The sequence below is a fragment of the Vipera ursinii genome (genome assembly GCF_947247035.1).
Source record: "Vipera ursinii genome assembly, chromosome: Z".
In the NCBI taxonomy this organism is placed as follows: Eukaryota; Metazoa; Chordata; class Lepidosauria; order Squamata; family Viperidae; genus Vipera; species Vipera ursinii.
In genome coordinates, this window is record NC_139517.1 from 79,108,778 (window position 1) to 79,120,779 (window position 12,002).

General features: G+C 41.4%; 1 protein-coding gene across 1 annotated transcript in view; it reads left to right on the forward strand.

The window, feature by feature from the left end:
• Window positions 1–11,674, forward strand: part of ABHD5 (abhydrolase domain containing 5, lysophosphatidic acid acyltransferase) — a 30,786-nt gene extending 19,112 nt beyond the window's left edge. The window contains exons 4-7 of the mRNA XM_083377186.1: window positions 647–801; window positions 1,712–1,823; window positions 2,627–2,813; window positions 11,448–11,674. Of these exons, the coding sequence (XP_083233312.1) occupies window positions 647–801; window positions 1,712–1,823; window positions 2,627–2,813; window positions 11,448–11,537 (544 nt within the window). The 3' untranslated portion in view covers window positions 11,538–11,674. The remainder of the gene's footprint in view (window positions 1–646; window positions 802–1,711; window positions 1,824–2,626; window positions 2,814–11,447) is intronic.
• Window positions 11,675–12,002: the final 328 nt, after the last annotated feature.

Genomic DNA, 12,002 nt, shown 5'->3' on the forward strand with positions numbered 1-12,002 from the left:
CCATGGGATTCAATGTATCTGTTTTGCATATTTAAACCGTACCTCAAATTTAAGAAAAGAGCAAAAAGAAATGAGCCAAATATCTCTCCTTCATCGGTAAGGCTGCTGTCAGTAGACTAAGCCTCAGAGGGTACATGTAAAAAAAAAGTTTCCTCTTCCTCTGATGGAATTGCCCATCCAGGTTTAAATACAATTCACTGTAATTGTTTATATATAGTACTATATATCGTATACTATCATAAACCCTCTGTAGGTATTCAACTGTCTGCATAAAGAATTAGTCTGTGCCCAATTCCATTTTTGTTTGGACTTGAGTACGCTCAATAAATAATTCAGGAGTCTGATAAAGCAAATTCTCAGATTATGTGAATGACTATTAATTAAAAATGAAGACAACTCACTTTCAAATAATTGTGTGGACAGAGAAAGGTCAGGGCCAGCATACATTTTCCACCCTGTATCCAGTTTGAAGTGGTTAATAATTCTCTAACTGAACTTTGAAACATAAAATACATATTCTCATTCTATATACGGTAAATCTATTTCCTGGGTACATACCAAGTGATTAAAGTTGAATCTGAAATAAGATTTGCACTGTTTAAATTGTTTCCTTACTGACAAAATATCTTAACTTTTATCCCTGCAGAGTAAAGCATCTTCTATTAGTGGAGCCATGGGGTTTTCCAGAAAGGCCTTCCAATGCTGAGCATGAGAGGACTATTCCAATATGGATCAAAGCACTTGGAGCCATTTTGAGTCCATTTAATCCATTGGCTGGTCTCAGAATAGCCGGACCTTTTGGTGAGTACTAACCTAGCTTATTTTGATTGTACTGCCAAAGACATCAATTTTGAAATTGCAGTAATGTGGACTTTAGGTCATCTATATATTTAAGAACTCACCTGGTTAGGTTAGAATGTGGAATCCCATTAAGGCCATTAAGCAAAGTGATTGAGGAAGAACGATGCACTTAGATCAGACATGTCAAACTCGCGATGTCACGTGACATCTCACAACGTATTGGGACAGTTTTGCCATTGCCGGCAATGGGGTGGGCATGGCTTCCGGATGATGCATCCTGCCATGGGCCTGGAGTTTGACACCCCTGACTTAGATCTTCCTTTGCGTCCAGCATAGAAAGACAGCAGGCTCCTGCAGGAGAATATAAATGCTCTGCCAGATACAGTCCAGTAATTTGGGAACCAAGTGCTTTAGATATTTATTGGCAAGGATGAATACGATGGCCAAAATTTCCTGTTTAGCATTAATTTTCTCTTTCTCTTGAAGTTTTACTCTACACTTCAAATGGAATTTTTTACTGAAGAGTTTATAAATTGGTTGAATGTTTAGGGACCAATAGAAATAAAATAACTGGTGGCTGAAAATATTTATAAGTATAATAATTATTATAATACATCATAACATATTGGATATTATGCTAACATAATAGTATAATTTTATTTAGAAGAAAATGTAGCTTGTCAAATCACAAATGTTACAATGCTATCTAATTGTTATTTTTTGTTAGTTAAATAGTATTTAAATAAAATAATAGTTTCTTTAATTCCCATATGAATGACTGATAATGATAGTATCAGGCAATGTATTTCAGTGCTTGAAAAAATAGAATTGTTATTTTCTGCACATTTTGAAATTTCCGTCTTTTGTTTGCTATTAGCAGTATTAAACTCTTGATTTTGATATATGATAGGATTGAGCCTGGTACAACGTATAAGGCCAGACTTTAAGAGAAAATATTCATCTATGTTTGATGATGATACAGTCACCGAATATATCTATCACTGTAATGTACAATCACCAAGGTAAATGTAAGATTTTAAAAGTCTTTATATTGATTAATTATTCTCTAAAGCACGGACCTTTAAATAATCAAAACAGTGTACAATAGTCTGCAAAGATAGGCGTTCTCATTTGCAGAACTACAGTCCTCAAAAAAAAAAAAAGAAATAGCTGTAAATAGAAAATCACTTTTATAAAATACATGAAGAACTGACCATGCTGATTATTAGAGGAACAATGAAATGGAGTGTTTTCAAAAAGGGCATTATAAAAAGGACAAGTAAATTCTCTACTAAATCATTTTCTTACATTGTGTTTTCTTAACATGTGAAGTCACCATAAATCTTCAGCCTTCACTATTGTTTAATAAGCTGTTTGTAAAGATGACAGAAAAGCCCTCTTAAGTTATTACCTGAAGAATAAAGAGCTGACAGGTGTGAGGTTCCTTTGAAATCTGATACATTTTGCTAACAAAGTATCAACTTCATAACTGTTTTAATATTTTTCTTTTATTCCCTCATTTTTCTTCCAACATTCACAAAGGACAGCGTGGCTTTTAAAAAGGTGTCACTCTGTTCATGAAGTCATGTGTGGCAAAGGCTGTATCAGGCTTATGCTATTAACGTTCTATAGAACTAAAAAGAAATAAAGATATTTATGTTAAATTATCTGTGATTGTATTAAACAGATGTATTTTGTTTGTGTGTGTGTGTGTGTATGACCAGCAATATTAGATGATGTTATGTTAACGTTATGTTAACAAGGAATAATGATATTTTGTGATATTTAGCAAATACAAATTGTTTTTTCCATTGATGTCTTTAAGTGGTGAAACTGCTTTCAAGAACATGACAGTTCCCTATGGATGGGCAAAAAGGCCAATGCTGCAGAGAATTGCTCATATGCATCAAGACATTCCTATCACTGTGATTTATGGAGCAAGGTCATGTATAGATGGCAATTCTGGAGCCACCATCCAGTCCCTGCGACCAAATTCCTATGTGAAAACAATAGTGAGACATTTTAGTCATTATTTTATTTTATTTTATTTTAGTCATCCTGTTGCAAGGTGACCACTCTAATTTATCTTCTTTGAACATTTGGCAATTGGTAACAGATACTTTTTCTCTAACTGTTACTGAAACCTAAAAGTGTTCAAATTACTGTTCTGTCAGTCTTTTAAAATATGTTTTGGATATATATTTTTGGTTTTAATCCTCTATGCATATATATGAAAGACAAAGCAATTCAGCATGAATTGAATTGATGTATGGATGCATTCATTTAACTACAGATCTATAACCAATAATAATAGATCTTACTCACTTCTCCATGATAAAGAGATGAGAAGAAGATTGTAAATGGACTGGAGAATTACTTATTTACAAAACTTCAGTTTTTTGTTAAAAAAAACTTTATTAATTTTCCAATATTACAATTATATCTTTGAAAAACAACGTGGTATCTGGGTTACAATAATTCCATTACATACAAATGTGTATTAATACAAATCTCCAACTATTACAGCCAATATTTCCTCTCTTTGTTTCCTTTAATACATACTATCTCGTCTAAATTAATATTCTTATTCTATCCATCAGCTACTTAGTAGCTTTCTTACATTTATCAATAATTTTATATATCTTATTTATTTTGACATTCCATCTTTTGAACCATCAATAACTTATAAATTTTCCCAGCTTTAATTTTGCATTGATATTTAAATTAAATGTTTAATATTTATCATTTCCAAATTTTTGAATGACCCCAATTCCCTTTGTCACACTTCCCCCCAACATCTAGTGTTCCAGATACATATCTATCTCACTTCCATATCAACAGATTAGTAATACAGTGTAATATTCTTATTTTCATTATAATTTCCAAATATTGTAGATTCAATAACCAAGATTTCTCCCATTTCAGCATTTAATACATTCTCTCTTCTTTATGTCCACTTTCTCATAATTAATTTTATTTTTATCACTACATCCAAATATATTAATTACGTTACATCATTCCTCATATATGTCTTAATGACCTTTATCTAACCTTTATAAACTCAATATTTCAATTTAACTATTGACATTCATACATCTAGGGTTTAATTAGCCAACATTTTTCTTTATCTTCACATCATAACTATATCTCATATCCAAAATACGGCTCTTTGTCTACTTAAATATATTTTATTTTAGACCTCCTAAATATTTTATTTATTTATTTATTTATTTATTTAATTAATTAATTGATTAATTAATTAATTAATTAAATTTATATACCACCCTTTCCCGAAGGACTCAGGGCGGTTTACAGGGCATTTAAAACAACCAATACAAAAGTTAAAAACAAATTAAAAAAGATTAAATCATCCCTAGAATTAAAAACCCCAGTTAAAAATTCTCAGCCTGGGCCGGAGAGCTCAAAGAGCCAGGTTTTCAAGTCCCGGCGAAATGTGCGGAGGTCAGGGGCAGTCATAAGCTCCACGGGCAGCTGGTTCCAGAGGGCAGGCGCACCCACAGAGAAGGCCCTTCCCTTGGGTGTTATCCGCCGACAATCTTTTATCGGCGGCACCCTGAGAAGACCCTCCCTGTGGGAGCGCACTGGACGAAGGGAGTTTGATGCCAGCAGCAGGTGTTCCCTCAGATATCCCGGACCCAAGCCATTCAGGGCTTTATAGGTCATCACCAGCACCTTGAATCTCACCCGGAGGGCAACCGGAAGTCAATGCAGCTCGCGGAGTAGAGATGTTACATGGGAGTATCGGGAAACCCCCATCACAACTCACGCGGCCGCATTCTGCACCAGCTGAAGCCTCCGAGTGGTCCTCAAGGGCAGCCCCATGTAGAGAGCATTGCAGTAGTCTAGACGGGAGGTCACGAGCGCATGAGTGACTGTGCATAGGGTATCTCGGTTCAGATAGGGTCGCAACTGGCGCACCAGGCGAACCTGGGCAAAAGCCCCCCTGGCCACGGCTCCTATATGATCTTCAAAATTGAGCCGCGAATCCAGGAGGACGCCCAAGTTGCGAGCCCTATCAATGGGGGGTAACACCTCACCCCCCATCGTTAAAGGTGGAATAATCTGATTAGCCCAAGATGCCGATACGCACAGCCACTCAGTCTTGGCGGGATTGAGACGAAGCCTGTTTCTCCCCATCCAGACCTGAACCGCCTCCAGGCAACGGGACATCACGGCGAGGGCATTGCTGGGTTGGTTCGGGGTGGAGAAAAACAGTTGGGTATACTGATGATACCCCACCCCGAAACCACGAATGACCTCACCCAGCGGCTTCATATAGATGTTGAACAGGAGGGGAGAGAGAACCGACCCCTGAGGAACTCCACAAACGAGAGGCCTCGGGGTGGATCTCTGCCCTCCAGTCAACACTGACTGCGAGCGGCCCAGGAGATAGGAGGAGAACCACTGTAAAACAGTGCCCCCCACTCCCAACCCCCTGAGACGCCGCAGAAGGATACCATGGTCGATGGTATCGAAAGCCGCTGAGAGATCTAATAGGACTAGGACAGAGGAGCAACCCCTGTCCTGAGCCCGCCAGAGATCATTCACCAGCGCGACCAATGCCGTCTCCGTGCTGTACCTGGGCCTGAAACCCGATTGGTACGGGTCGAGATAGTCAGTTTCCTCCAGGAACAGAGGGAGCTGATGTGCCACCACACTCTCAACAACCTTCGCCCAAAAGCGGAGGTTGGAGACTGGACGATAGTTATTTAAAACAGCCGGGTCCAGGACAGGCTTCTTGAGAAGGGGTCTCACCACCACCTCCTTCAAGGCGGCGGGGAAGACACCCTCCTTCAAAGAACCAGTTATTACTGCCTGGAACCAGCCTCGTGTCCCCTCCCTAGCCGCATAAACCAGCCAGGAGGGGCACGGATCCAACAAACAGGTGGTGGAGCTCAGCCTCCCCATGATCCTGTCCACATCATCAGGGGAAACAGGATCGAACTCAGTCCAGATAACATGCTCAAGACCGTCCGATTCCACCATGTCAGACTCCGCCCAGTCAGAGTCCAAGCCGGCCCGGATCTGAGCGATTTTGTCCGTCAGATGATGACTAAACTCCTCGGCCCGCCCCTACAAGGGATCCTCCCTCACCTCCTGGTTAAGAAGGGAGCGAGTCACCCTAAACAGGGCGGCCAGGCAATTATCTGCGGACGCGATGAGGGCAGCGAAGTAATTAGCCCTCGCCGTCCTCATCGCAGCAAGATAAGACCTTATAAAGGTTCTTAGCTGCAATCGGTCAGATTCGGAACGACTGGACCTCCAACCGCTCTCTAGACCCCGTCTCCGTCGCTTCATCTCCCGGAGCTCCGCAGAAAACCATGGAGCCCAACGGGATCTGCGCCGGGTCAGAGGTCACAAGGGTACAACACAGTCGAGTGCCTTAGTGGCCGCCTTTTCCCAGGCATCCACCAAGGCATCAACTGGGCTGTGAGTGAGGGTGATAGGTACAGACCCAAGCGCCATCTGGAACCGTTCAGGGTCCATTAGGTGCCTGGGGCGGAACCATTTAGTTGGTTCCGCCGCCCAGCAGCGGGGGGTGGCATAATGGAAGACCAGCCGCAGGAGATGATGGACCATGATAGGGGAATAACGTCCGGTAAACCCCCTCCTAAATCATCCAACCACTGTCCAGATAGGAACACCAGGTCGAGAGTGTGACCCCCCCACATGAGTTGGCTTTGAATTACCTGGGTCAGGTCCATGGCCGTCATGGAAGCCATGAATTCCCGGGCTGACACCGATGACCCTCCCAGGGAAGGCAGGTTGAAGTCACCCAGCACTATAAGTCTGGGGAACTCCACCGCCAACCCTGAGAGGGTGTCGAGTAGCTCGGGCAGAGCTGTTGCCACACAGCTGGGCGCCAGGTATGTAAGCAACAAGCTCATCTGAACCCGAGAACCACATCTCAAGAGGAGGGACTCACTCCCGCCAATCTGGACAATGGCGGTCCACACTCCATTCTTCTTCAGTCTTATTCTGGCTTTTTTCCTTTGCCAAGTCATCTTCAGTGTCCTTGTTTCAGGATCATCAAAGAAATCTTGTATTATTATATCATATTGGGATGACCATCCAGTCGCCATTTTTGAAAAGTTGAGGGGTCTGGCAGAACTACCAGATCTTCTCTTTATTTTCTCCTCTTGACGTAGTTGTCCTGGACTGTTTATCTTTTCTTCCAACTGTGTCTCATTTTGATCTTCAAATTCCTTCTGATTAATATAGCAGCTTTTTTCCTCCATCCATTTTGTCAGATTTTTTTCTGAATTTTCCGTTGTCTATACTTGTTGGGCGATTAGATCTTCTGTCAAAATATTTGATTGTTCATTTTTTTTTCTGTTGTATTCTGTATAGATAGTTTATTAGTTGTAGTCAAAGTTTGAGTTTGCTTATCTAAGACACTTTCTAGTTTTTCTCCAAAAGCTCTTGTTTTCTCACCAGCTGTAAGAAGAATTTGGTGAGTTTAGTAAGTTATTTTCATCATGGCAAAGATTTGTTTTTGCATTTCTTCCATAGTAAAAGTCTGTTCCTGGTCTTCCATAGTGATGAGTTGAATTGAAAACTTTTACAGTTTTGTTTTTTTCCCCTCAGTAAATAAGAAACAAAGCTAAGACTCACAGCTGGTGTTCAAAGTTACATGAATCTTATCTTGTTTTCTAAACTGTCAGCCTAGTCTCTTTTCTTTAAGAATAACACATTGCAATTTCAGGTTTGGCCACAAGATGTCCCCCAACTGTTTAGGGCACAGGTCGGCAGCTTCCTCAAAGAGCGGCGCCGCTGCCCCTTCGCACGGAGGTTTGGGGAGGTGCGCGCGCAACTCCGGTCGTTCGGAGAGGTGCGCGCGCACCTCTCGGAATGGGCAGGGGCGCCGCTCTTTGCGGAAGCTGCCGCGGCCCGTCTGCTAAGCTGCCGCTTTCGGCAGCTTCACAGACGGGCCGCGGCGGGCTTCCTGAAAGAGCGGCACCGCTGCCCATTCGCGCGGAGGTACGCGCGCACCTCCGGTCGTTCGGAGAGGTGCGCGCGCACCTCTCGGAATGGGCAGGGGCGCCGCTCTTTGACGAAGCTGCTGCGGCCCGTCTGCTAAGCTGCCGAAAGCGGCAGCTTTGCAGACGGGCCGTCGCCATCGGGCAACCGGGAACCGGTTCCATCTCATTTTTAAAAAAATGGCAGCCGCGTGCGTCCGCGCATGCGCAAAAAACCTTTTTGCGCATGCGCGTGCATGGACACACGCACGCGGCTCCCTCTTTTTTTAATTTGTGATGGAACCGGTTCCCAGTGGCTCTTTTTCTTTTTTAGGTTGCCGACCCCTGGTTTAGGGAATTCCTTTCAATTATTTGTTCTATTTTAGTAGGAAAAACCCAAACTTTCAAGTAAAATTAGGAAGTAAAATGTAGATAATCAAAAGTTTTAGAAAATAAAGTTCTAGTTGGGATCTAATTATTTTTTTCAATTTTTTAAAATCTCTCCTGTATATTCAATTGCCACTGTTTCTGGAGGAAGGGCTAAAATCCCCCTTCCCTCTCCACAGGGAGAAAAAGTACTTTAGCAGCTTACTTAGGTGGAAAAAAAGTTGGAATTTAAGAGAGGTAGATCTCATCCAGTCTCTTTCACACTGCTTTAATCTTGCCTGATGGTAAGTGTGATTTCAGCTGTCCACAGTCTTTCGTCCACCGGTTTGAAAGGAACGCAGGCACTGAAAGAAGAGTTGCCGCTCTCCTGCGATCTTGCGAAAGCCACTCCTTGCTGGTCACCTCTCCGGGGTGACTTTTTGGGGGCCCCAGCGATGCAAAGCTGGACATGGAAGACAATAGTCATCTTCCAAGTGTCCATAGCAGCTGCGTCAGCAAACCGGAAGTTCTGTGTTCAGGTGGATTTTCCCAATATCCTTCAGATTTTTTTCCTTCTGTGCCCTCAAGTCAGGGTTAACTGCTGATGACTACCTCAGCTAGTTTCTGCAGTTTTCTTGGCAAGGTTTTTTGAAAGTAGTTTTCCATTGCCTACTTCGTATGGCTGAGAAAGAATGATTGGCCCAAGGTAATCCAGCTGAATTTGTGCCTAAAGCAGGATTACAATTCAATTTCTGGTTTCTAGCCTGATGCCTTATCCGCTATACCGATTCTCCCTTCAGATTTAGATATATTGAATTTCACAAGGACTCAAACCAGATTTTTCAGTTATTCTGTTTAGCTTTTCTGTTAAATACAGGTAGTCCTTGATTTACGACCACAGTTGAGCCCAAAATTTCTGTTGCTAAGTGAGACATTTGTCAATTAAGTTTTGCCCCATTTCAGGACCTTTCTTGCCACAGTTAAATGAATCACTGCAGTTCTTAAATTACCGTATTTTTCGGACCATAAGACACACCTGACCATAAGACGCACCCAGTTTTTAGAGCAGGAAAACAAGAAAAAAAAATATTCTGAACCAAATAGTACCAGTATATTAAAACAGGGCTTTTCAACCTTTTCATCCATTGTACCACTTTTAGGACAAGGCAATGTCACCCAGCAACGTGTCAAAACTTGACACCCCCGGCTAAAAAAGGAAAAAAATGATAAAGTACAGGTAGTCCTCGACTTACAATGATTCACCTAGTGACCGTTCAAAGTTACGACACTGAAAAAAGTGACTTATGACCATTTTTCACACTTATGACCGTTGCAGCATCCCCAGGGTCATGTGATTTACATTCTGATGCTTGGCAATCGATTCATATTTATGATGGTCACATTGTTCCAGGGTCATGTGATTGCCTTTTGCAACCTTCTGACAAGCAAAGTTAGTGGGGAAACCAGATTCAGTTAACAATCATGTTACTAATTTAATTTCTCTCTCTCCTTCTCTTTCTCTCCCTCTCTCCCCCTCCCTCTTTCTTTCTCCTCTCCTTCTTTCTCTCTTTCCCTTTCCTTCTTTCCCTATTTTTCTCTTTCCATTTCTCCCTCTTTCTCTCTCTCCGTTTCCCTCCCTTTCTTTCTCCTCCCTCTCTATTTTTCCTCTTTCCCTCTATTTCTCCCTCTTCCTCTATTTTCCTCCCTCTTTCTTTCTCCTTGTCTCTCCCTTTCTTTCTCTCCCTCTTTCTCTCTCTCCCTCTATTTCCCTCCCTTTCTCCTTCTCTCTCTCCCTCTTTCTCTCCCTCTCTTTTTCTCTTTCCCTCTATTTCTCCCTCTTCCCCTATTTCCCTCCCTCTTTCTTTCTCCTTGTCTCTCTCTCCCTTTCTTTCTCTCCCTCTTTCCCTCTCCCTCTTTCTCTCTCTCCCTCTATTTCCCTCCCTTTCTTTCTGCTTCTCTCTCTCCCTCTTTCTCTCCGTCTCTACTTTTCTCTTTCCCTCTATTTCTCCTTCTTCCTCTGTTTCCCTCCCTCTTTCTTTCTCCTCTCCCTCTTTCTCTCTCTCTATTTTTCTCTTTCTCCCTCCCTCTCTCTCTCCCTCCCTCCCTCTCCCATTGTCCCTTCCTTCTTTCCTTCCTTCTTTCTTCCTTCCCTCCCTCTTTGTCCTTCCCTCTCCGTGTTAGAGCAGTACCTACGGAGGCAGCCCTGCGGCCCGGCTTTCTCTTGCAGAAGGCAGGCTGAAATGGAGCAAGGAATGCGAATCGGCCGATCTCGCGCTCCTGCATTCTCCTCCGCTCGGTTTCAGCTTTTCTTGCTACAAGAGAAAGCAGGCTGAAACGGAGCGAGGGAATCTCCCTTGCTTTGTTTCAGCCTGCTTTCTCTTGTAGCAAGAGAAGCTGAAACCAAGCGGAGGAGAATGCAGGAGCGCGAGATCGGCCGATTCACATTCCTTGCTCCGTTTCAGCCTGCCTTCTGCAAGAGAAAGCCGGGCCACAGGGAGATTGCAGGAGCCAATTGCAATCTCCCTTGCTTTCACTTGCGGAGGTTGGGGCTGGCCATACGGATCACCTTCGGACCATAAGACGCACCCTTGTTTTCCCCCCCACTTTGGGGGGAAAAAAGTGCATCTTATGGTCCGAAAAATACAGTAGTAACATGATTGTTAAGTGAATCTCGCTTCCCCATTGACATAGCTTGTCAGAAGTTTACAAAAGGTTATCATATGACCCTAGGACACCGCAACCATCATAGAAGTAAGTCAGTTGCCAAGCACCTGAATTTTGATTACATGACCATGGACACGCTGTAGTGGTTGTAAATGAAAAAACAGTCATAAATCAGTTTTTCCAGTGCTGTTGTAACTTTGAATGGTCACTAAATTAACTGTTGTAAGTTGAGTACTATCTGTATATCTTAATGTATGCAAATAAAAGTCAATATGAAATCTTATTTTTGCATGGATACCCTTTAAATGTGTAAGAAATAATGAATAAATTTTGTATTAATCTCTTGGTTAGATACTCGTTTTGTTTTATTTCTAAATACATCACAACTATCCCTTTTTTCAAAGCACAGAGAAAATAAAAAAGCAAAACACTTCCTTGCCTGCAGGCTTAATCTTTCTTTTTAAAAAGTCAGAGAGAAAAAGAAAAATATGAACTTACAAAAATAGGGAATTCAATTCATAGTGTACTGCTCTAGAAACACAAATTTGCTCGTATTTTTTGTAAATGTGAGTAATGTTATAAAACATTGATGTTTGAACGCTAAATTGATTTTTTTCACCTCTTTTCCATTTTCAGGCTATCCTTGGTGCAGGTCATTATGTATATGCGGATCAACCTGAAGAATTCAACCAAAAAATAAATGAGATTTGCAATTTTGTGGACTGAAAGGTTCTGCTTTTTGAAAAAAGAGGCTATAGATATAATTCAAAGCAATATTTTATAGTATATTATAAAAATGTTAAGGAAAAGCTGAAAATAGAACTGATTTTTAATGCACTCTTTTAAGATGTTTTCACACTTAAAACTATGCAGTGCCTTTTATTGTAATGGACAGATTTAAAAATAGTTGTACATTTTAGTTTGATTCTATCTCTGTATATTGAGGGGAAATATTATATTTCAATATGAAAACATTTTAAAAGTGGAATTTTAAAAGTGGAATTTTGCAAAATTAATATGTAGGAATTTCTATAGCAAAATTACAGTTTGGCTACTTCTTGCAGTACCTATATATTGCAGTCTTCTATCTTGAACCTTTTAAGAAGATGAAAAATTTACTGAGGATTGAGTCAGAAGACTGCAATTTCATTGTATTTTATGTGGAATTTGCCAAAATCATAATAGTGATCA